The following is a 23,015-nucleotide window of genomic DNA, read 5'->3' as shown; positions in this document are numbered from 1 at the left end:
CGGCGCTAACTCCAGTTACGGACCGCTAAACCGTCATTAAAACCGTCGCTTTACCCTTTTCGCGACGGTTTGACCGTCACTATTTTTTTTTTGTAGTGCGAATCCAAACCTCTCCATAATTATTTCCAAATTTATTAAGCTGAGGTGAAAACCTTGACCCTTAATACTATTTTTCGATTTTATTTAGAATTCGGGGTTGTGAATGACGATTCTTAAATTATTTTTTTCGATTTTTTAAAAAGAGCCGCAGGCCGCAGCTCTGAGCCTCGTCTCTCGATATTTTTCTCCGATTTTATTATGGAGCCGGGTTTTTTGAAATCATGTCCTTCAATTATTATTATTTTTTCTTAAAAAGAGTCGAGGTTGTGATCTTTGTCGCATCAATAATATTTTTAGATTTCATTTAGAAGTCGGAGGTAAAAAAATAATTGAAGGACCTAGGTTCACAAACTTGACTCCTCAATAAAATTATCCATTGTAGCCTACAGCAGACGTTGAAAATTTAATTTGCAGCATCCGGCAACAATGGTGGAGTTTTGCAATACTCACCATCTATACTACTTTTGAATTTGTTTAAAAATTAATAATAATAAACCCGTTAAGACAATGTATACATGGAAATATCAAATTTATCTCTGAATTTAATCTCGCTTTTCGTTATCTTTATCCGGATATTTTCTTCTAAGCTACCAGTGTTTCTAGCGTAAAATGAAATTTTCTGATTCAGTCAAATGCACGCTGTGTTGAACCCATTAATTAACTAATTTTAATTTGGTTTGGTTTTGATTTGATTAATTTATACAAAAAGAACTCTTAACCGCCTTGCGGGGACTCTCACTGCCAAGGGAAGCAAATACCGAAAGGTAATTATTCATTTCTCTCACTATTTGACTCTGTTTGCGATTTTTTAAATTTCTTCAACTTTTGGTGCGTAGAAGGGATTTTTATAAATAATGGGTTGAGATTTAATTTCTTGTTTGTGTGAGATTTAAACAATTTGGGCCTTTTAATCATATGTTTTTGTTGAATTTATTCTATATTAGTATTTCGACTTTTCATCTGGGGGGGTGAATGTTGGGTATTCGTGGATATCATTAAAATAGTTTGTAACAACCACAGTCGGATATAAGGAAATGGTTCATGAAGCCACTGTCGCTATCAACTTTGCTTTTAGCGACGGTTATGCATAAACCGTCGCCGATCTATTAGGCGACGGTTTATGAAATAGCCGTCGCCAATAGCCGTCGCCATTGGCGACGGAAAACAAGACGGCTATTGGCGACGGAAAAACAAAATACCGTCGCCCATAGCGACGGTATTTCGAAGACCGTTGCTATGATTCTTTATATACTGAGATTCGCGAACATTTTTAGCGAAACTCTATAAATTTTTCTTGCGATTTTCCAACGTTACGTGAAATTACGTATCTTCACACATCAGGTTTTAAAGCTTTTTTTGAAAGAAAATTTAATGCATAATTTTAATTTTTCTTCGTACATCACGTTTTAAAATTTTTTTTTTAAAAGAAAATTTAATACATGATTTTAATTTTTATTTGTGAATTTTATGGCAGTGTTTCTCAAAACCGTCGTTTAAAAAAAACCGTCCTTCAATATAGCGACGGAATTGTTATAACCGTAGCTTAATATAGCGACGGTTGTGTAAAAGCCCAATATCAATGCTAAGGCCCATATCTCTTTTTTTCCACTTCCTCTCTCTCTTGTTTATTAGGAAAATCAATTGAACAAGCGTTACCGATCGAGCCTGGCGCTTCTTTCTTGCGAAACCCTCCTCTCCTTTTGCAGATCGGTTCAGCATACATATTTGTCTTCGGTTTCCGGTTATCTTCCGCCCTCCTCCACTCGCACGCACTCGCACTCTGGCACGCTCAGTGATTCTCATTCTGCCTGCTTTATCACCATTTATATTTATATAATCGAGTTTGTGTTTATGTGTGTTGCTGTGTTGCTGCATTCATTATATAGTAATGGACTTGGTGGGTTTTGATTTGGGTTGTGTAAGACTTGAGCTTCAGTTGAGCTTGTGTCCGAGGTCATGAATTTTCGATCAGTTAGTTGTTATTCGACCAGTTTCAGAATTGAGTACATATAAGATATCATATATTGAACGATCAAAAAAATTATAGTGATAAATACAAAGCTTGCTAACCGGGTCGCAAGATTTCAAACTATCATGTCAAAGCTTGAGCTTTGCGGTAGTAGGTTTCAAGTGAATGGCTCACGAGCCAACTTGGCTTATTTTATACCCGCAGTTTTGAATCATTAAAGAGCGGCCAATTTTACAAAATGGGCTAGGTGGGCTATTGAATCATGAAGAGTCTGTTGATTATACTTTGGAATATTTCCCAAAACTCTGGGTGAAATCCAAATCTCCCTGCAAAAATTTCATAAGCATCTTGTTCCTGTAACTAATTTCTCAGAACAGGCTACCTAGATTTCTTGATTTTGGATATTTTTAGGCTCATTCACTGCAAATATAAGTTTTCTTTCCCTTGTTCCAGATTATTTTAGAAGTGCAATACTTCACAAGCCGGTGAAAAATTTATCGATGGTAAGTTCCAAGTTACACACAACATGCATTTACCTTTGTTGCACATCTATGGTTTTTTGTTTGTCTTTTAGCTTATTTTGTGGGGTTAATATTGTTGATATGTCTTCCACGTTCTATATTAGTATTTCGACTTTTCATTTGGGGGGGTGAATGTTGGGTATTCGTCTTGATGTGGATATCATTAAAATAGTTTGTAACAATCACAGTCAGATATAAGGAAATGGTTCATGAAGCAACATGAAAAAGGTGCTGGGAGTGACAATGCATCGAAGCCAGCTAAGTCCTTGACTCCCGAAAAACCTCCTGGTGCCGATCCTCAGCCTGAAAAAGTGGTTCGAACTTTCTTCTCTGAAACTATCTTATTTCCGGTTTATAAATTGCTGATTTTAATTTTCATTTTAACTGGATTCTTATGCTAAAGAAATGCAATTATTGATTCTTCATTGCTGATTTATTTTTCGGTAAATACAAAAATAACGAATGATTCTTATCTTAGGATAAGATTACTGAGATGGCGGTGCAGAGAAATATATATCCTGGAACTGTGCTTTGTTTGATGTATCTAATAATGTACTTGTATGTTAAGGATTTATGTGGTGGAAATATGGAATAGCCGTGTTGTATTCCTCGCATTTAAGAACAAGCAACACAAACTGGTGAAGCATGTTGACACAAACAACTCTATGGATTAAAGAGCCCATCAAGTTACAGATTTCATTGGATCAATATCTTGGCATCATCTTTTTTATTGATGCAGTTTATTTATTTGGTCAGGAATATGATATTGAAAAATCAGCTATCCACATCACATGTTTTCTTTTATTTTTGGATCATAGGCACAAGGAGAAGATTTTCTTGGTAGAAGGAAAACAAGCAAATATTTTGCTAAAGATAAACAAAATGTAGAAGATGAGACGGGAGTCAAGGAAGTTTCTACAAAAAGGAAGGGTCGAGGTGATGGCGGTGTGTTGTCTAAAAAATTAAAGCCGCCACCGGAGAAAAAAATCCACAAAATTGAGATTGACGACGATGATGAAGATGGAGATTTCATCTCATCTTCCTCGAGGAAGAGTACAATGGGTACCACTCCTGGCAAGAGGAGAATTGGTTCTGTTACAAAAAGTTCTCGAAAGTTTACTGCGGAAAGTGATGACGATGATTATGCAAAAATAAAATCGAATTCAAATGCTGCTGGAAAGGGTCGTGGTGCAAAAGATTCTTCAGCCACTCCAATAAATGCAAAAAGTATGGATGTTGCTGGAAGCGAGGAAGAGGATGTCGACGATAAGGATGTTAAATCTGTAAAATCTGGCGGACGAGGCCGTGGTGGAAGAGGTGTCCCAGCAAGTGCGAGAGGAAGAGGTGGTAGAGGTAGGGGTGGATTCATGAACTTTGGGGAGAGGAAAGATCCTCCTCATAAAGGAGAGAAGGTGAGAACTTAGAGAATCTTATAACCTTTTTGGAAAAAGCCACTTGTTGACAGGATTTGGTTTCTTGTTTATCAGGAAGTTCCTACAGGTGCTGCTAACTGTTTAGATGGTTTAACTTTTGTGATCAGTGGAACACTCGACAGGTAACCTGATCTTATTGGGTTTGTACTTATGGGACTTGCATGTCTAGCTCTGGCATGTGTAATCGCATACTATTTGGGACTCCATAAGTATAGACCGTAAAGCCTGTGCGAGTGAATGTGTGTGCCTTCAAGGTTGCATGTTCACATACAGTTAAATGCACTCGTTTGTGATGTGCACTGCTTCTCTATCTCGGATTGGTGATTCGATTATCATTGACTTAGTTAAACTTGCCTTTTCTGTGCTATTCTTGTTCCAGTTTGGAAAGAGAAGAAGCTGAGGATTTGATCAAGCGTCACGGTGGGCGTGTTACTGGATCTGTCAGCAAAAAGACGGTGAATTGTTGACTTTTTATTGTTACTACTTATTCATGGCATGATTTTATCAGCTAATAATCGATTGTGCTCTTTGCAGAATTATCTTCTATGTGATGAAGATATTGGCGGACGGAAGTCTGAGAAGGCCAAAGAACTTGGGTTAGTAATCTGTTTTTATTTGCCATGTATTTGACATTTCTCCTTTCTCCATCAGTTTGTTGATTTTTTTAAAAAAATTATCTTTCCCCAGCACCGTCTTTCTTACAGAGGATGGTTTATTTGACATGATTCGTGCATCAAATAATTCAGCAACTGCGCAAGCAACAAAGAAGACAGCGGATAAGGTTGTTCCATCTCCTACAAAGAAGAGCCTTCAAAAGCCAGAACAATTGAGTATGTTTCCATGAACCACAATTTGATTGATCATGTGTTTTCATGAAGCTGCCGGTAGAAATTAACTTACTTTGTTGTGCATGATATCACCATAAAATGTCAGACGATAGCTAATGTTTATCTTTTCCACTGTGGGCATTAAAGTTTGAGTACTTGAGTAGATGCTTCATTTGATTCTGTTTCAACTTTTCAGGAAGCTAGTTTTTAAACGTAAATTTATCCTTCAGGAGTGAAAGCTGACAACCTTTGACTCTTCTTCTTTTGTTTTTGTGATTTTTACTTCTGTGCTTTCTTTAAATTAGTTTTTACTTGTTGGATTTCAATGGTTTTGCTAGAACAAGTTGGCCATATTGTTGCAAGCAAGGATGCCAAAGGTTTGACGCCTTCTGCTGTTTATTCCAAACTACCATCCACACAAAATCTGTTGCCATGGACTGAAAAATATAAGCCAAAGGTTCCTAATGATATTGTTGGGAACCAGTCATTGGTATGTATTTTTAATTCATCTTTCTTGGGAGGTGAGGGTCTGTATCTGTATGTTGTTAGTGACAATAGCATGTTGAATGCAGGTGAAACAGCTTCATGATTGGCTCGCAAATTGGAATCAACAATTCCTTAATGCAGGGCAAAAAGGAAAAGGAAAGAAGCCGAATGATTCTGGTGCTAAAAAGTGTGTATTGTTGAGTGGGACGCCAGGCATTGGGAAAACAACATCTGCGAAGTTGGTTAGTCAGATGCTTGGTTTCCGTGCAATTGAGGTAGGTGTTTGTGTCAATTTATCCCTTTTGTTTTAAAGTATGGCCATACTTGTGCATAAATTGACCATGTTCATTTCCTTTAGGTTAATGCAAGTGACAGTCGTGGAAAGGCTGATGCTAAAATTCAGAAAGGAATTGGTGGAAGTACTTCTAATTCTATCAAAGAACTTGTTAGCAATGAAGGCTTGAATCCTAACATGGAACGGTCGGTTGCTACTATGCTTGCCATTAGAAAGTAACTTAGGTGTACTTTAACTGTTTTTTTACTGCTATTACAGTTCTCAGAACCCAAATACTGTTCTTATCATGGATGAGGTTGATGGCATGTCTGCTGGAGATAGAGGTGGAATAGCGGATCTTATTGCCAGTATCAAGATTTCAAAAATTCCTATTATATGCATCTGTAATGATCGTTATAGCCAGAAACTTAAAAGCCTAGTGAACTACTGCTTACTCCTTAGCTATCGTAAACCAACAAAGCAGCAGGTCTCTTTTGGTCTATTCATCTTATGCATGAATGTGCATGTATCACGAATATGTATTGATTACTGTTGGAATCTTCAGTTTTATATACATGACAGACACTTTGAATCGATATTCAAACACAATCCCGTCCCCGAAGCATCAAACTCTTCACTCTTGATATTTTTTGAGTTAATTTTTTGGTAAAAACGATGACAGCCAGAACCTATTGGTGCTAGTCTTTTGAGTTTTTATTGCTGCATTCAGCGTGATAATTATTTCATTCAAGTCTTTGATGTTTATGGTGGTGGCATTGATAGATGGCAAAAAGATTATCACAGATAGCAAATGCAGAACACCTCCAAGTTAATGAGGTACAATCTTTGATGAACGATTTTTTATATATTAATGCTTTAACTTTCTAAATGTTCTTATTTCCCTTTTTAAATGTTTCCATTTTGTTATATTATGCTTGTTTCATAACGTGCTTTTGAGATTGGCAGATATTTATAGGATACTGAATTTTAATTGTGCCATTAAACTCACATTTTGGCATAACCTTGAAAGTGTCGATCGATGAATGAATTATTGATATTTTTTCCATTGCACTTTTTTCATCTCTCTTATTCTCCTCTGGTTCTTTTTTTTGGGGAGGCGGGCGAGGAGGGTGATGGAACTGAGAGATTGGAGCTTGTAGACATTTTATCTTAAATTAGAAACTATCAACTTTTGCCACAAATCATTAATCATTGCATGTCTACTTATATTACTGGTTGAGATGCTTTACAATCATAGATTGCATTGGAGGAACTGGCAGAAAGAGTCAATGGAGATATGCGAATGGCCCTGAACCAGTTGCAGTATATGAGTCTCTCTTTGGCAGTCCTTAATTTTGATGACATCAAGCAGCGCCTTCAAAACAGTTCCAAGGACGAAGATATTTCACCCTTCACGGCTGTTGATAAGTATGACCGTCTTTAGATGTTTGGATTTCAATTGTTTGTTAGATGTTATTTTTGCTACTCTTTATGTTTTAATGTTTTTGGTCTTTTAATGGTATTTTTTGTGTGGATATAACTCCTATTGAATTCCTTTATATACGTGATTGGGGGTCAAAATGAGCGAGCTACAGGAAGTAGTTGGTAACTTGACTGCTAATTATTGGTCCCTTGCGTATGAATGCCATTTTCCCTTGTATATCAGTGTGAGAAGGTATCATATCCATTGCCTTTTCAATCAATATGTCTAGCAAATGAGGCTGCTTCTAATGATTTGTAAGTTTCTGACTTTTGCCTGGTAGAACGGTAATTTTTATGTTGTTTATACAGATTATTTGGCTTCAATGGGGGGAAGTTGCGAATGGATGAGAGAATTGACCTTAGCATGAGTGATCCTGATCTTGTCCCACTTCTTGTCCAGGTATTGCCAGATAACTATTTTCAGTGTCTACTAATTATCAAACTTTGGTAATTGGCGGAGGACAACATTTGAGAGCTAATGGATAAATGGTTGTCAAAACTTATAAGACATTGCATAAGAAGAATGCTGAAGCTGGAACGATATTTGTCTGCTGAGTGCTGATACGTCTAAAATATATTATTTTCTCTTTAGTGTGTTCTTTTCTCTACCACTGGTCTCTTCTTCCTTTTTCTCATCTTTCAAGCCCCTGGATTTTAATGGAAAGATAATTCATTTGTAGTTTTCCTTCAAATAATTTTTTTCCTTCAAATAATTGCATGATCTGTGCACAATACATTTGATACTGCATAGTCACGTATGTGAGGCTGCAAAATGTTGGGGACTTTCAGGATTTGTGCCCCAAATATATTGTGATGCCTTTTATTGTGAATATTGCTAGAGTTCTGGCGAAATTATCATGGTATATTTATCTTTTTTCCTTTCTGTTTGCATTTGCTTGGTGACCTCAAGCTTGAACTTAAACTGAAACTCAATACACGGAACCCAATGTCGTCAATGTTGAGCTCTCAGCTTTACTTGTCTTGTTTTCAATCTCTCTCGAATACTGATTTTTCTCCCAAATTCCCTCCCAGTACCTGAGCTATCATTATCTCTGCCCCATTTATTATGGAATTAGTAGCTGTGCACCCAATTCCTGGTATTTAGTTGTTTTAGATGTTCAGTCAGTTGTTTATTTTGCATGAATAGAAGACAGTAGTGGAATGGATGTGCAGCATAGAAACGCAAATTTCTATAGTTTTCATTATTAATATGTCAATCCTATGGATGAGAAATATATTTGTTCCTGCAATGGATGCATTATAATACTACTTGTGACTTGTGCCATTAACAATAAATAAATTTAACGAAAGAGCTACTACAGTATGGCCAACTGCTTATAGTTGGGGACTAATGCTTATCTGATAGTGAAAGACTAGGAGTCAACTAACTTTACACCTGGGATGAATGTTAATGTGAGCACTGTTAGTATTGTATAGCCGAATCCTTCTAGTTGGGGAGTAAGTAACGTATCTAATACTTTACACCTGGGATGAATGTTAAAGTGAGCATCTATCTAGATTCTTATGCTTTATTTTCAGGAAAATTATATTAATTATAGGCCAAGTTCATCCGGTAAAGATGATAACCAACTGAAAAGAATGAGTTTACTTGCTCGTGCTGCTGACTCTATCGCCGATGGTGATATTGTTAATGTTCAAATTCGAAGATACCGTCAGTGGCAGCTATCTCAGATTGGTTCTCTTGCATCTTGTATAATTCCGTAAGTTCTCTATGCTTGGTTCTAGGCGGCTTCTTTCCTTATTGCTGTATGTTAATAAAAGGAAGATATTTTTAATAAAATTACAGATTTTAGGAATTAGAGTAAATTATTTGATACAATAGAATAAATAAAGGGATATACAATTATTTGTTTCCATTTTCTTGTTCCTAGTTTCTATATAACTGTGGATCTATATAGCATGGATACCTTAAAAAAAATTGAAGTATCGGACACGGATACGACACACGGACACCCTTGTCGGATTGTTGACTTTTTTAAGATCGACCAGTCGGACACGGTGAATACACGTCGCGGACATGTTTCGGCAAAAAAAAAATTGAATTTTTTTTGGTTTTTTCCTTTTAGATCACTGCTCCGAAGATGTACATTGTATATATTTATATAAATATGTATATATTATTTCTACAATATATGTTTTTTTAATAATTGTCGTATTTTAGCCGTATCGTGTCTTATATTTTCAAAATTTGTCGTATCGTCGTATCCATATCGTATTCGATACATTATCTGTACACATATCCATGCAACATAGCTGTGGATGTATTACCCATGAACTATTATTTAATAAAATGAAGAGTGATTTTTCTCTCCTACAACTCTGATATTGTACGTCGTTATGATAGCTCTGATGATAATTTATTTTGTTTGAACCAGTGCAGCTCTGTTACATGGGCAACGGGAAATACTTGAGCAGGTAATATGATTCCAATTTTGGATATGAGTGCTTTTTGACCAAATAGGTTATTCTGCATAGTTAGTGTTAGTTTTATGAGTCATCGCCTTAACTTCGATCCAAAACTTTGGCGGTAACTAATATGAAGAACTGTTTAATGTTTAGAAGTAACCTGAGCTTCAAAAGTTGAATTCTTAATTTTCTTGTCATTTTTTATTGATTTGGTGTTGCATGTTTGATAAGCATCCTTTTGATATCAGTCTGTCTATATGAGAACCATATTCACCCTATTGCTCAAATGTTTGTTTTGACAGTATTGAATTAATGATTCAGTGAGGGCCAGTGAGTATAACATCAGGCTCTAAACAAAAATTTGGTTTCATTTTTTGTATCGTGTTTTGAGAAACTTTTCAGCTGTTGATTTCAGCCTACCTAATCTGAAGAGTAATATCTCTGTTCTGAAGGTATGATCATTCTTATTCTTTTCACTTTTTCAGGGAGAACGCAATTTCAATAGATTTGGTGGATGGCTGGGAAAAAATTCTACCGCAAGGAAGAATTACAGACTTTTAGAGGACCTGCATGTACATCTTCTTTCATCTCGTGAATCTAATTTAGGAAGGTACATTTTCTGTGTTTGTGTCATTGACTCTTGGCTACTGCTTTGGATCATTCTATAGTTAGGCTACTTTTCGGCTCTAGAAATCTTGGCCATCTTTTTTATTATTTTGATACCTTTTCATCCCTTCAGTTTTTTTTCCCTAAATGAAGGGTAAGGCAGCGTAGCTTGAACTCATGTGTACCTTCTTTAATTTTTCTTTCTTTGTTCTCCTTAACTATGCCGCTTTCATCATGGCAGGGCAACTTTGCGACTGGACTATCATACTCTTCTCCTGAAGCAGTTGACTCATCCTTTGAGGGTGCTACCTAAGGTTGATTTTTTTGTTCCCTTATTGGTGAAGCAAAAGGTTGATATCTTTATTTCTGAACACCCTTTATTTTGTGAAATATTTCTCAGGATGAAGCCGTTGAGAAAGTTGTCGACTTTATGGATCTGTACTCCATTAACATGGAAGACTTGGATACGATCGTCGAGTTGTCAAAATTTAAGGTCTTTCTATCATTTACTGCCTATCTCCGCCTGATATAATTGTGTTTGTGCTGCTCTGCTCACCTGGGTTACGGTGTATATGCACAAGGGGCACCCAAATCCATTGGATGGCATACAGCCTGCTGTAAAAGCTGCACTGACACGAGCTTATAACAAAGGTGGCTCATCGCGTGTGATAAAGACAGCAGATTTTATAACTCTTCCTGGAATGAAAAAGGCTCCTAAGAAGCGGGTTGCAGCAATGCTGGAACCTGTAGATGACGCCTTAGTTGAAGAAAATGCAATTGTATCTGCAGAAAATGAAGAAGAAATCCTATCAGATACTGGGGACCAAGGTATGTGTTCCGTGTTATGCAAGCGTGATGATGTATTGATTAAAGTCAATTTGATCTTTTTTTTGGGAGTTGATAAAGCATACTTTTGTTTAATAACTTTGTAAAGCACATACTTTTTAAGGAAGTACTTAGAGTTTTACCGTGAATACTGAATGAATTTTTGTACCTATTAGGACTGTGCAGTTTGGTGGATTAGTCTTCACTATCATTTCTCATTTAAGAAATCTGCTTTTGGCCAATGTATTGTTTGTTTTAATAATCATTTCTGACTATTAATGCTTTGTTGCCTATTGTTTGTTTCAGATGACTCATCTGATGATGAAAAGATGGTGGAATCAGATCTGCTGAGTCTTAATTCGAAGGGTTGGTGATACTTTTCCCAAGAAACTATATATATTGACCTGTGATCTAATATAATTTTGATGGACTATTGTATTGTTCGTTTGTTTATTTAGCAATCAAAGTGGAAATGGAGTTGAAGGGTTCTGGAAACTCAAGTGCAAAAAAGGCACCCACCGGACGAGGGAGAGGTAAAGGAAGTGCTGGTGTTGCTGCTGCAACCTCGGACCAGAAAGGAGGACGGGGCACCGGTTCTGGTTCCAAGAGAAAGAGATAAAATGTTTTGTTGTCACAATCATTTAGAACTCGTACACTGTATGCACCACCCGTTTCATTTTCCCCATTAGATGTCAAGTTCCTGTTTTAGGAGTGGGATTTTAATGAAATAGTGTCAGATGTTCTTTGCTACTTTTTTTTTGTTGAGCGGAATCATTTGAAAATGAAACGGATTTTTTGGCTCCCATTTTGTGTTTTTGCTCCCCTTGCTTTTTCATTTGATATGTGAAGTAAATTTTGCTGATCAACACGAATTTCCACACTAAACATAACAGGGAACTATTTTATCGAAGCTTGCATACTGAAGTTGTCCACAAAAATGTCATGGGGAAACTACGCATCCACCCACCTCTGGCAAAAACATGCCTTTTTTAAGCTTATCAGACCACCATTGATAGATAAAGAACACAGTTGCAGCACACATTTCATAACACGCCACGAGGATCGATAAAAAAAAAAACCCTCATCCAATCAACATCTCCTGTGAGAAACTCCAGTCCATTGTGCATGACTACTTTTGTGTCAACATTGAGACAGATATCTGCTTTTTATATATCGTGTTTGAGATTGTAGGCATGTGAGAAATATCGAGTTCTGAAAAATATACACGTTTTGTGTGCTGCATGATAATACATATATGTACAACGGACGGTAAACATATATGCGCCCTAAGTCATCATTACCCCCTAAAGGAGGGAGTATCGGGTATAAAGAATCCAGAACTCTGATTCAAAATTCTCTCGACTCATTCCCTCACGAGGAATTACCTCCCCAAATAGATTGAATCTTGATGAGTTGAAATTGCGTTTTTTTTTTGGTCGGGTCGAGATAACTATCTGGGTTGAGATCAGTATTTATTTTCTTTCAAAGAAAAGAATTGGAAGCATCTACTTTTCTTAGGATTTCTGATGTATTAGCTAACCAAATTTTAGCTGTGGTGCAATCTATTTGTCCTTTGATTTCAAATTGAATTTTTTTTTTATCATCAACTAAAGTTTAGTTAATTGTGTGTTTAGTGCAAGATTAACCCCCATACCTTATATAAAGTTGAGATTACATCAAGGTCAGATCATTTCACTTCTATATTTGTGAAGTGACTCATAAGTGAAATGAACCGTGTCAGGTGTCGCATGTCCCTTAACAAATGCAGTATGTGCAAAATCAATGATAGAATCCAAAATCTTGTAAATATGAGAAGCAAGATCATGGAAATGGCTTAGGCTACATTATAGCACGAGGCTCGCCTAACCCATTAACACGTGAAGCATGAGTGGTTTCTGAAGCCTCGATAATGACTCAACGATTTATCTGCTTCATGGGAGAGTTTGATGGAAAGAATTATTATATTATAAGGTAGAATTGGTTTGTGCATCGTTTTCTCTCCCTATCAAGAAGTAACGTAAATTTACAAAATTTGATTTTGACATTCAAAATTTGGCTCAAGTGTCATGTGATTTTAAATCCATTTATAGAAAGTTTATTAAAAATTTAATTTTAGTGAATAACTTTCGGCTCTAACTATTCCGGGTTTAAGCGAATATGACACATTTTGTTCAATGTGAATGATCTACTGGATCAAACACATTTTTCAATATTCAAATCAAGTGTACGATTGAAATCTTTGTTCATCTTCTAATTTGCATTTGAAAATATATAATATTTAAGCGTTGAGAATTAGTACACACAATTGGCAGTAGAGTGGTGATGATCAGCGATGAGAGCAGCGGTCGGAGGTAGTGGAGAGTATTCGAATGAGAATTAGTTGTCAAGAAATCAAGGTGGCCGAATTTTTGAAGTTTGAGTAGAGAGGAAGTGTCTAGCATGTAAACTTGACATGCTTTTATTATATTTATGATTTTTATAGATCAAGTTAGAATTCTACTAGGATTCTCACTAGAGAGTTTTTACATTGTCAAACCTCTGCTAGGGTTATTGTCTAAGTATGACTCCTAGTAGTTAAAGTTATATTAGAATTCTCCAACCTTATTAATCAAATAATACATAATTGTGGTTTCAACATAACCTCAATCGACGATCAAACATCACTTATGTGACGAGAGTGAAAAACTCGTTATTATGATGCAACGTGAAAATTTCGAAAATCAAAATTTTCACTGATTTGTTTTTGAGAACTGCCTATTTTAGAACTCCTTCACAAAGTTTAGACAATTGAACTCTCCTAATTTAGTAGTCATGCTAACTCTCACAACTTTCAAATATAGAATCCACTTATAGATATCTTTATAAGCCATATGTTTGATATTCATCAAAATAAATCATCAAATTCTAACTCATTGAATTTGACTATCTCAACGATAACAACCCTCAATTGTTAAGGAATATAGCTATTTGTAAGTTCATAACTCGTGTGATTTGAAGAACTGAGCTAAAGAGCCCTCGGGTCGAGATCGTCACACACTTGGACTACCTAGTAAACGCCTTGCAAATTCATATAATATCAAACATAACCAATGCGACGAAGGTAAAAAGAAACTCGTTATTATGATGCAAAGTCTGAATCATTTTTGGCAACTGCCTATTTTAGAACTATTTCACAAAGTTTAGACAGTTACACTATCCTCACAAATTTAGTAGTCATGCTAATTTCACAACTTTCAAATATGGAATCCACTTGTAAACATTTTTATAAGACATATGTTTGATATTCATCAAAATAAATCACAAAATTCAACTCCTTAAATTTGACTATCTCAATGGGAACATATAAATCAATACTTATGTGACCCTCAATAGTTCAGTGATATAGCTTGTCATATGTTTACAACTCGTGTGATTCGAGATAATATTTATCTATTATATGGGTTTACTCTTATTTGTCCAATTATGTGTATCAACCCCTTGATCATAAGAATTTCATAACTCAGTTCTAATTGCACTCATCAATTCATTACAATAACATTTAGTAGCAGCATCCCATGATTATCTAGGTTTCACTGATACTGCCTGCAAGAACCACCATGTTATGGTTAACATATATTAAGGTCCTTTCAACACATATATCCCGATCGATTATACAATCATTGGTATATTGATAGTTGCATATAAATTTGATATGCATCTTTGACTAATATGCACATAGGAAAACACTTTTCCCTAAAGCACAACTTTTACTATGGCCAGATATTCCTTGCACTATTAACTTATCAGATCACGTAGGAAGATATCCACACAGTAAGTGAGTGGCAAATCATTGACTATAATGAAACGACTCTTATATATGTCGAACTACACTCAATCTCAACGCCTGATGACCTTTACGAAGTCGGTAAACCTGTCAAAGTGTAGCACCAGTACATAGTGTCTTTATGTTGTCTCGGGTCAAAGGACTAATAATGTACAATTATAACCGCAGATCAATCTACTCGATAAGTGATAACCACTTGAAGGGTTATTCAATGACTCATCATATGAAAAATCATCTATATGATTAGACTTCTTCATGTCTATACCAGTAAAACAAGACGTTAACATCAGGTTTTATTCTCGAACTCGAGCATCTTTATTCTTATTTTAGAAGGTTGAAATTATTAAAATGTTTAGCAAATACAGTACATATTAAATGAATTTCATGATCGACGTGACTTGTAAATCTCATCTTACTACAGTATATTCAAAAGCTTTATATATGCAGTTTGCTTGGATATACAGATAAAGTAAATATCATAATTTGTTTAGACGTAAAATATTATTAAAATAAAGATTGTTTATTACATAAGAATTAATAAAGTCCAAGTTACAAGTTGGTTTGCTAGACAACTTGTATATATGTGTGTGTGTGTGTGTATTGTAATATCAAAAGTTGGTGGTAATTTAATTATGTATGGTATTTTCAAGAGTGAAAAATAAATACATGAGAGTTTTTTAATAATGAAAAACAATATCATGATAAAATGAGACACCTGATTAGATTAGAAAGAGACTTTTAATATATATGTAATCGATAGTTGAATTACACACAAATTTTTGTCCACCAAAATTCTCCCCATCTCTCTTCCTCACACAAGAAAATCCGCCACCGGATTTTGAAATTTCGGTGATCAACTGTCTACACAAATTTCATTTAGATCTGTAGTGCGATCTATACGAGAAATTCTGTTTTTGATCGTGGACATGATTAGACAATTGAAAAATGTGGAAAACTCGTTCGTAGAAATTCACAAGAAAAACTATCTATGTTTAAAATCCGGAATAATTGAAGTTGATGTTATATACACAAAGATAAACTATTGTAAAAACTCTATGAAGACGTCAATGAATATTTTGAATGTCAAAACAAAATTTTTTAAACTACTACTACTTCTTGAATGCAAAAAAACGATACATCAACCTATACTATTCTACCCACACTCCATCCACACTATTTCAGTAAGATAGAATTTGAGTGGCAGTGAGAATCAATTGCCCCCACCTAGCTCTATTGAGTTGCGTTATAATAATAATGATGAAGAAATAATTAGTAATAATTACTTAGTTACTGTGATAATATTTAAACAATATTAACAATATTGTCATTTGAAAATGAGGTACAAAGTTTTATATATACACTTTCAAATATATAATATATAATCGACAAAATAGATAAAATAATAATAATGAATAAGACAACATAAAAAGATATAAAATAAATAATAAAAGTTAAAAATAATTATTCAAAATTTTTCTATATGCAAAAACTCTTCATAAAATAGAAATTTATATTTTGTAAAATAGTTTGCTAAGTTTTTCTTATCCAATGTTCGTGTTTAAAGGAAGAAATGAGAATCTAAAACTCAATGCATCGAACAAATTACTGTAATAAGATTAAAATTAATATATAATTTGGAAGAAAGAATCTCAAAGTAACCATCAAATAAATATTAGAAGATCAATACAATCTCCTAATTTTGTAAAAAAATGATAAATATATGAGTGAGTCTCATGTGAGACTATCTCACGGATCTTAATCTATGAGATGGGTCAATCCTACCCATATTTACAATAAAAAGCAATACTCTTAGCATAAAAAATAATACTTTTTCATGGATGATCCAAATAAGATATACGTCTCACAAATACGAGCCGTGAGACCGTCTCACACAAATTTTTGTCTAAATATATTTTATAGATTAATCAAACAGTAAAAAAGAATTAAAAAAATATACACTCAATATGGAATTCACATATTCCATTTGAAAAAAGAAAAAAAGCCATCAAAAAGTAGGTTATGGTAAGCCAATAATAACTCAGTAGTTGCTGCTGTCAACACCACCGAGCGGACAAAATTCAATCTACAAGTTGTGGATCTTTCCCCAAATTCGATCGAATCCCAGAAAAAATTTGGTAGAGAAAAATGGGTGAAACACAGGAATCGAAATCGTTCTTGAGGAAACACTGGGATGGGTACAAGGAATTCTGGGGCGAGAGATTTTCATTTCTAGATAATTATTTCAGATTTATTAAGCCGGAGGAGCCGTTGCCCCGCTGGGATTCCTCTGTTGTGGAAGAGTTCATTGCATCTGACCCCATTCATGGCCCCACTGTATATTTCCATCCATGCTAAACGCCTTAAAATTCTTCATGTTTTCATTGCTTTGTCTGATATTCGTGTTATGTGTCGATTATACATCTTCGAAGCTGGGCATTTTTCATCTGGGTTTTTATTTTACTTCTTTCGTTTTTTTTTCTGATGATTAAAAAGGATGTGATTTGATGCTAATGGTAGGTCTTCATGCTCCTTTTAGTTTACTTAATGTGTTTCTTAGCATTGTAAATTCGGTATTTGTGATTGAAATTATATGGCGGTGTTTACTTTATATAGTGAGTGTCAAAATGTGTTATCTTATTTCTCATTTTGTGTTCATGGTCCTGGTTTTTGCTCATATACTGTTACAATCTGCTTAGTTTTAGGTCATTGGGAGCATGTTGTTTGTATAGGAATAGATGGAATTTCCATTTTTGAAATGCTAACTGAGATGCTCTTGTTTGCTATGTGTATCAAAAATTCAGTACAAGAAGCTTTACTCCCATTAGTTGAGTAGTTCTCATGCAATAAAGGGTTTTTTTTTCCTAACAGTCGATATGATAAGTATTGAACTTATTAAGGAAAGGCAGGAGTTGCGTACCCATTCGTAAAGGGTTATAGATTAGATCAATTCGACGGATATCTTTAGACTTACGTAGTTGTGTTTTCTCCCTTTATGCACATATTTATGCTTTTACGTGTTTGTGAATGAGGTTTTTCTTTACTGTAAGTCTTGATTATATCCGTGTATGTAATTCTACTCATGAGTTTTGTGTAAACTACAAGTGTGTTTGTCTGCATAATGTTCTCGCACCGTTTTCTTCTGCATTTTAAATTTCTTCTGCGATTGTAATTCTTGCCCGTTGGCCTCCTTGTGGAATCATGTAAATGAATTTACATTCCATTTGCGAACTGTGATTGTTTTGCATATGATTCTGTTATTATACTTTCTCCTTTTTATTTGCAATATGAATTTCTGAGAAATGCGTTAATTATCTTTGGTTGAAAGAAATTGTTAGAAATTAGTTTTATTGTATTTTTGGGGCTTGATGGGTTATATAGTTTTTCTTGTCCGTTGCTTCAGCTGAAGACTGCTAGGGAAGCAGCCACATTTGGTGTTGCAGGGGCTGCTGTTGGAGCAGTGTCAACTGCTGGATGTGCTTGGAAGTGGTCTAGGAGCCCTCATGGTATGTTATGATTTCGTGTCCATGTCCATGAGTATTTTTACCATTAAGCTGATTGTTTTGTGCATTCTGCGGTTACAAGTTTTTTGGACTCTGGAAATTTTTGGACTAGTGGAAAAACTCATGTGCCTTTTCAGCAAGTGCAACTGCTTGGCTTATCACTTATCTCGCTAAACATTTGTTATTTTTTCCATATTTTACGTAGGATGACATATGCCATCCGTTGTTTGATCTTAAGTCGAAAATGAACCTCCTATTTCGTGTTCACTCTTTTCCCAAGCTCCACCGTTAATAAATGTCTAAAAAGACCTTCCTACACATGTTTGCTTGTTCTACAGGTTGTGCGAAGAAACTTCTGTCCCTTTCTTCTCGTGATACCTATTAGAATGCAACAATTCTCTGCTGCCCTGTGTTACTCTTTTATCGACATAGAATTTACATTGTTGAACGAATGATTTAAATTTTTTGAGTTATACTGATATTAATACGGCAACAAACACTCGATCCAACCATGATTATTAAAATAACAAATGATGATCTTTGTGGGAAGTCCTAGGGGAGCAAACGGTCGGTTGGTTTGGAAAAGAAACACTCACGTGAAAACTGCCATTTCATCATGCAGGTGCAGCTTTGTCTTTTGCTTTTGGAGCTGTGGTTGGAGGTACTTTCGGACTGGAAATTGCTAACCACTGGTTTCAGTTATACAGGTTGGATACAATGGCTTCGCAGGTTAAATTCTACGAATGGTTACAAAACAGAGCTGCAGAAAAGTCTTGAATTTGTGAGGTTTAAATTTCCGTATCGGGTACAATAATAATAATAAATCAGTGTGACAAGAATTCTGGACTTGCATAACCTATGTGAATTAGTTTGTGCTGGTTTGAAGTGTGTTTCTTTGGTTTTGCAACCATTGCAAGGATTGAAATAGGAAGGTGCCTTCATTTGTATCCTTCTAATTTCTTGAGTTTTAGCAGCTCCAATTTCTCAGTAATAATCATGTCTCTGTAATTGTGGTGCTCCCATTTTCATATAACAACAACAACAACAACAACATCAACAATATATATAGATAAAACCAAAATTCAAATTATTATTTTTTCAAGAAAACAAATGTTTTTGTTGGATATGAGTATATGACCCACATGATTATTGAAAAACAAAAGCAATTATCACCGATATAGCAATCAATCAAGCCAAGCCAAACTGTATTCACGAAACTTTGAATGAAGTTCTTAGGATCTGAATCAGTAACTACAGAAATCTTTTCAATACAACCAAAAGAGATGATATATATATATATATAATCCTCATGCATCCATCCATACAAATTATATGAACTGAATATAAACTTCTCGGTCCTTCCGATTTGTTTAAATGGTACGAGGATTTTGCTTTAACGTTGGATCGAACACAACTCTGGTCTTGCTGATGTTCCTTTCTACATTTGACTCTCAAGTTTCGACCCTCCATTTTTGAAATGGACACATGGTTCAAGAAACCGATCATTTTCTTTCGGAATTGCTTCTCCAGAACCCAGATACACGGAACTGATCCCATATCTCGTTATCCCAGTCTACGGCGGCGTTTTTGCTGCTGCCGTTTTTGCTGCTGCCATCCTCACCGTCGCTTGACCACGGGTCTTCATCTCCGTAGAAACCGAATATACTCATAGAAATTCTTGAATTAGTGTTTCCCTTCCGATGATCGAACCCCTCTTCATCTGACAAAATTTTCCTCGATTTTTTCAATAATCTTCTCCTCTTCTTCCTCCGCCACAGCGCGGCGGGGAGGAGATACACCCCGAGGATGAAGAAATGAATCATGGCGCATGGGCAGCAGCAGCAAATCGCCATGCAACCCCCCGCCGTCTCCCCCATCCTGCTCCGATGACCCCAGTCTTTGGCGTTAATTTTCGATGATGTCGACCGCCGTTCCACTTCCACCGGTGACTCTATCACGGTTTTTCCCTCCATTATGGCATGAAAAAACAAGTCATGGACAGTGAAATGAATGCTGGAATCTTGGATTGAAGTGAAGCAACTGGAGTTCGAATGTGGCTGAAAATAGAGGACAACTCGAGACGGGACTCTCTTTGTAGAGGAAAAGATGGAAAATTTTCAGTATATATATATATAGGATTGATTTTTCTTTTTCCTTCAAAATTTACGTATTTTCTTTAAATTCTCGAATCCCACATAAACATGCCTAAGGCTACGTTTGGTTGAAGGATAGAGTAAATTAATGATTAGTACGTAAATGATAAAGAAAATGATTGTGATAGGATTGTAATATATGGTGTAAAATAATATTATGTTTGGTAAGATTTTTAAGTGTAGGATTATTTTGAATTTTTTGATGAAAAGACGAATTTGCCCTTCCCCTTCGCGACGGCGACAGTGGCGGTGGTGGCTGGCGGTCGGGCGGAAATGGTCTGCCGGAAAAGGTCGGCGGGTGAGAGGGCCTGAAACGTCGCTATTAGCGACGGATTTGCCGGAAATGGTCTGTCGGAAATGGTCTTGCGACGGATTTACCGTCGCCGATCTTGTTTAGATCGGCGACAATTTCTGAAAAACCGTCGCTATTAGCGACGGTTTTTGAGAAAACCGTGGCTATTAGCGACGGTTTTTGAGAAAACCGTCGCTATTTGGGACAGATTTTTACAAACCGTCGCTAACTTGAGTTTGAATTTAGGAGAAGGGTAAAAATGGAAAAATAGGAGGTATTAAGAGTGGGATAATTTATCACACCTAAATTGTCAGTATTATTTGTCCAACAAATAGTAGCTACAGTGCGGGCTTTTCAATTTTATCACGGGCCCTCGTATTTCCTAAAAATCCAACCAAACGGGTGATTAGCCGGGATAAAATAATCTATCCCGACTAATCACCCGAACCAAACGCAGCCTAATAGCAAGTTAATCCATACGGAACAAACTTTATTCGACATGTTCGTCTTCGTCTAGAAAATATTGATATAATAAATAATAATTACTGATCAAGCATTCACCTACTTATCATTTCAAAACTCGTTTTTTAAAAATTATATATATATTCTTCGTTGCCTCGTAACACTATTAATATAAATAATTATATCATTTATCATGTATAGTGAATTGCATTTTTTTCTAAATTCAAATAATGGCTATATATGATAAACAAAATTTATACTCTAACTCTGATTTTTTGAAAAATTAAAGCCCGTGACATAATTTTAATCGTGACAATATAATATAGTTTGAGAGTTTTTTATATAATAATTCTGTCGTTTTCCTCCAGCCGTATATTGGTCAACTATGGTTGCTCCAATGATTTTTATTTGTTATATCATATTAAAAATTATTATTTGCATTTAGATTTAGACATTTTAAATTCATGATTTCTATTTTATTTTTAATATTAATAAATTAAATAGAGAGAACTCAAATCAATTTCATTACTATTTATATTATGATTATATTAACCACAATGAATTTTAAACGACTTCAATATTCTAAGAATTTGAAAATTCATTGTGATAGTATAATTATAACATGAATAAATATTTGTGTAACATATCCAACAAATGAAAATATTTTAAATCCTCTGTCCAAATACAACATAAAGGATTTTTACTAAACAATTTTGTGTCTCAACTGGTAAAATATATAATTAAAATACAACTAAAATATGGGACTTTATTTTTAATATATATATATATATATATATATATATATATATATATATTTGAAATCTATTGTTTATGGGGCACCATTAATTTATTTGTTTATTTAAGAAAAATTGGTTACAGGTTGCCGACTTAGTGCTCGGTCAACTCTAAGAACAAATGAAAGCGAACTTAGATTTGCAATGCGATATTAACTTGTACTTGTATAACATTTTTTAAAAAAATAATTAAAAACTCGTATCACTAAGTAAATCGAGTCGAAATTTATTCATATATTATGGTACATATTATATAAAATGAATTACAAATTTTATTTATTATTTTTATCGTCGTCGTGTCGTCGGTGTTGTTGTTATTGTTATATACATACATACGTACATACATACATGTGCGTGTATATATACATTTTATTGTCCAAGTCGTTTAAGTAAGTGGACAAATTCATCCTTAAATGAATGTTGTGACTTGTGAGTGGCTTGGATAAAGCAGAGGGGAATGACTTTCTAGAAACAGGGCGGCTTTAAAAATAATCACATTCAAATTCATATTAAAGTTTTTTTTTTGGGTGCCATTTAATATTTGAGATAAACTATAATATGTGATGAAATTTATATAAAAAAAATAAATTGTTGGTTTCTTACAATTATTATTTTAGATAGATGATACCTTAAAAATCATTATATTCCTACAGTAACTCGAAAACTTTCTGTAGTGGATGGATTTGACGAAACTTGATATTCTTCAGCAAAAAATTGAACCCGAGACCTCTCCAAAGCCTGTACCACTCTAGACATGTTTCAATTCTAGTAATTACATAGTATAAAAAAAGTTCAAAATTAATAATTTCACCAAAGTTACATCTTTAACCATAATACAACCTAGCAACTTATACAATTTTTTTAAAAAAATAAGCATATATGATTCAAGAATATACGGAGGGACAACAATATTGTGAATTATGGTTACATGTTAGAGTATTCATTATTCAATTTCATATAAAATATAAATAAATTATTATTATTATTATTGTTATTGAGGCATATTTATTAAGCATGTTACACGTCTCGTACCTGATTTTAA

The 23,015-nt window shown here is 34.8% G+C and overlaps 2 protein-coding genes across 4 annotated transcripts; both read left to right on the top strand.

The window, feature by feature from the left end:
• Window positions 1-1,684: 1,684 nt before the first annotated feature.
• Window positions 1,685-11,752, top strand: LOC140823209 (replication factor C subunit 1). 3 transcript variants are annotated; one of them, XM_073184415.1, is made up of 23 exons: window positions 1,685-1,840; window positions 2,522-2,571; window positions 2,778-2,903; window positions 3,408-4,001; window positions 4,077-4,144; window positions 4,402-4,477; window positions 4,557-4,618; window positions 4,710-4,852; window positions 5,188-5,339; window positions 5,422-5,610; window positions 5,694-5,815; window positions 5,889-6,096; window positions 6,393-6,446; window positions 6,868-7,037; window positions 7,401-7,491; window positions 8,631-8,812; window positions 9,488-9,527; window positions 10,004-10,128; window positions 10,366-10,438; window positions 10,525-10,617; window positions 10,706-10,952; window positions 11,256-11,315; window positions 11,408-11,752. In XM_073184415.1, exons 2-23 carry the CDS (start codon window positions 2,569-2,571, stop codon window positions 11,566-11,568), a joined length of 3,039 nt encoding a protein of 1,012 aa, XP_073040516.1. In that variant the 5' UTR covers window positions 1,685-1,840; window positions 2,522-2,568; the 3' UTR covers window positions 11,569-11,752. The 3 variants fall into 3 exon arrangements, with proteins under 3 accessions (XP_073040516.1, XP_073040517.1, XP_073040518.1); XM_073184416.1 differs by having other exon boundaries at window positions 1,733-1,882; XM_073184417.1 differs by having other exon boundaries at window positions 1,755-1,868.
• A 5,037-nt stretch (window positions 11,753-16,789) lies between these two features.
• On the top strand, window positions 16,790-19,284 carry LOC140823208 (succinate dehydrogenase subunit 6, mitochondrial). The gene is made up of 3 exons (XM_073184414.1): window positions 16,790-17,106; window positions 18,173-18,275; window positions 18,895-19,284. Exons 1-3 carry the CDS (start codon window positions 16,918-16,920, stop codon window positions 19,047-19,049), a joined length of 447 nt encoding a protein of 148 aa, XP_073040515.1. The 5' UTR covers window positions 16,790-16,917; the 3' UTR covers window positions 19,050-19,284.
• The last annotated feature ends 3,731 nt before the right edge of the window (window positions 19,285-23,015 follow it).

The sequence above is a fragment of the Primulina eburnea genome, chromosome 2, assembly GCF_022965805.1.
Source record: "Primulina eburnea isolate SZY01 chromosome 2, ASM2296580v1, whole genome shotgun sequence".
NCBI lineage: Eukaryota > Viridiplantae > Streptophyta > Magnoliopsida > Lamiales > Gesneriaceae > Primulina > Primulina eburnea.
This window is presented reverse-complemented; position numbering and strand designations above follow the sequence as displayed.

What these genes read in the sequence shown, in the direction of transcription:
- LOC140823208 (XM_073184414.1), top strand. Translation starts at nt 16,918, where the DNA reads ATGGGTGAAACACAGGAATCGAAATCGTTCTTGAGGAAACACTGGGAT. An exon ending in ACCCCATTCATGGCCCCACT is followed by an intron (nt 17,107 to 18,172) that starts GTATATTTCCAT and finishes CCGTTGCTTCAG; the next exon opens with CTGAAGACTGCTAGGGAAGC. An exon ending in GTGGTCTAGGAGCCCTCATG is followed by an intron (nt 18,276 to 18,894) that starts GTATGTTATGAT and finishes TTCATCATGCAG; the next exon opens with GTGCAGCTTTGTCTTTTGCT.
- LOC140823209 (XM_073184415.1), top strand. An exon ending in AACGGGAAATACTTGAGCAG is followed by an intron (nt 9,528 to 10,003) that starts GTAATATGATTC and finishes TCACTTTTTCAG; the next exon opens with GGAGAACGCAATTTCAATAG. An exon ending in TCGAGTTGTCAAAATTTAAG is followed by an intron (nt 10,618 to 10,705) that starts GTCTTTCTATCA and finishes TATATGCACAAG; the next exon opens with GGGCACCCAAATCCATTGGA.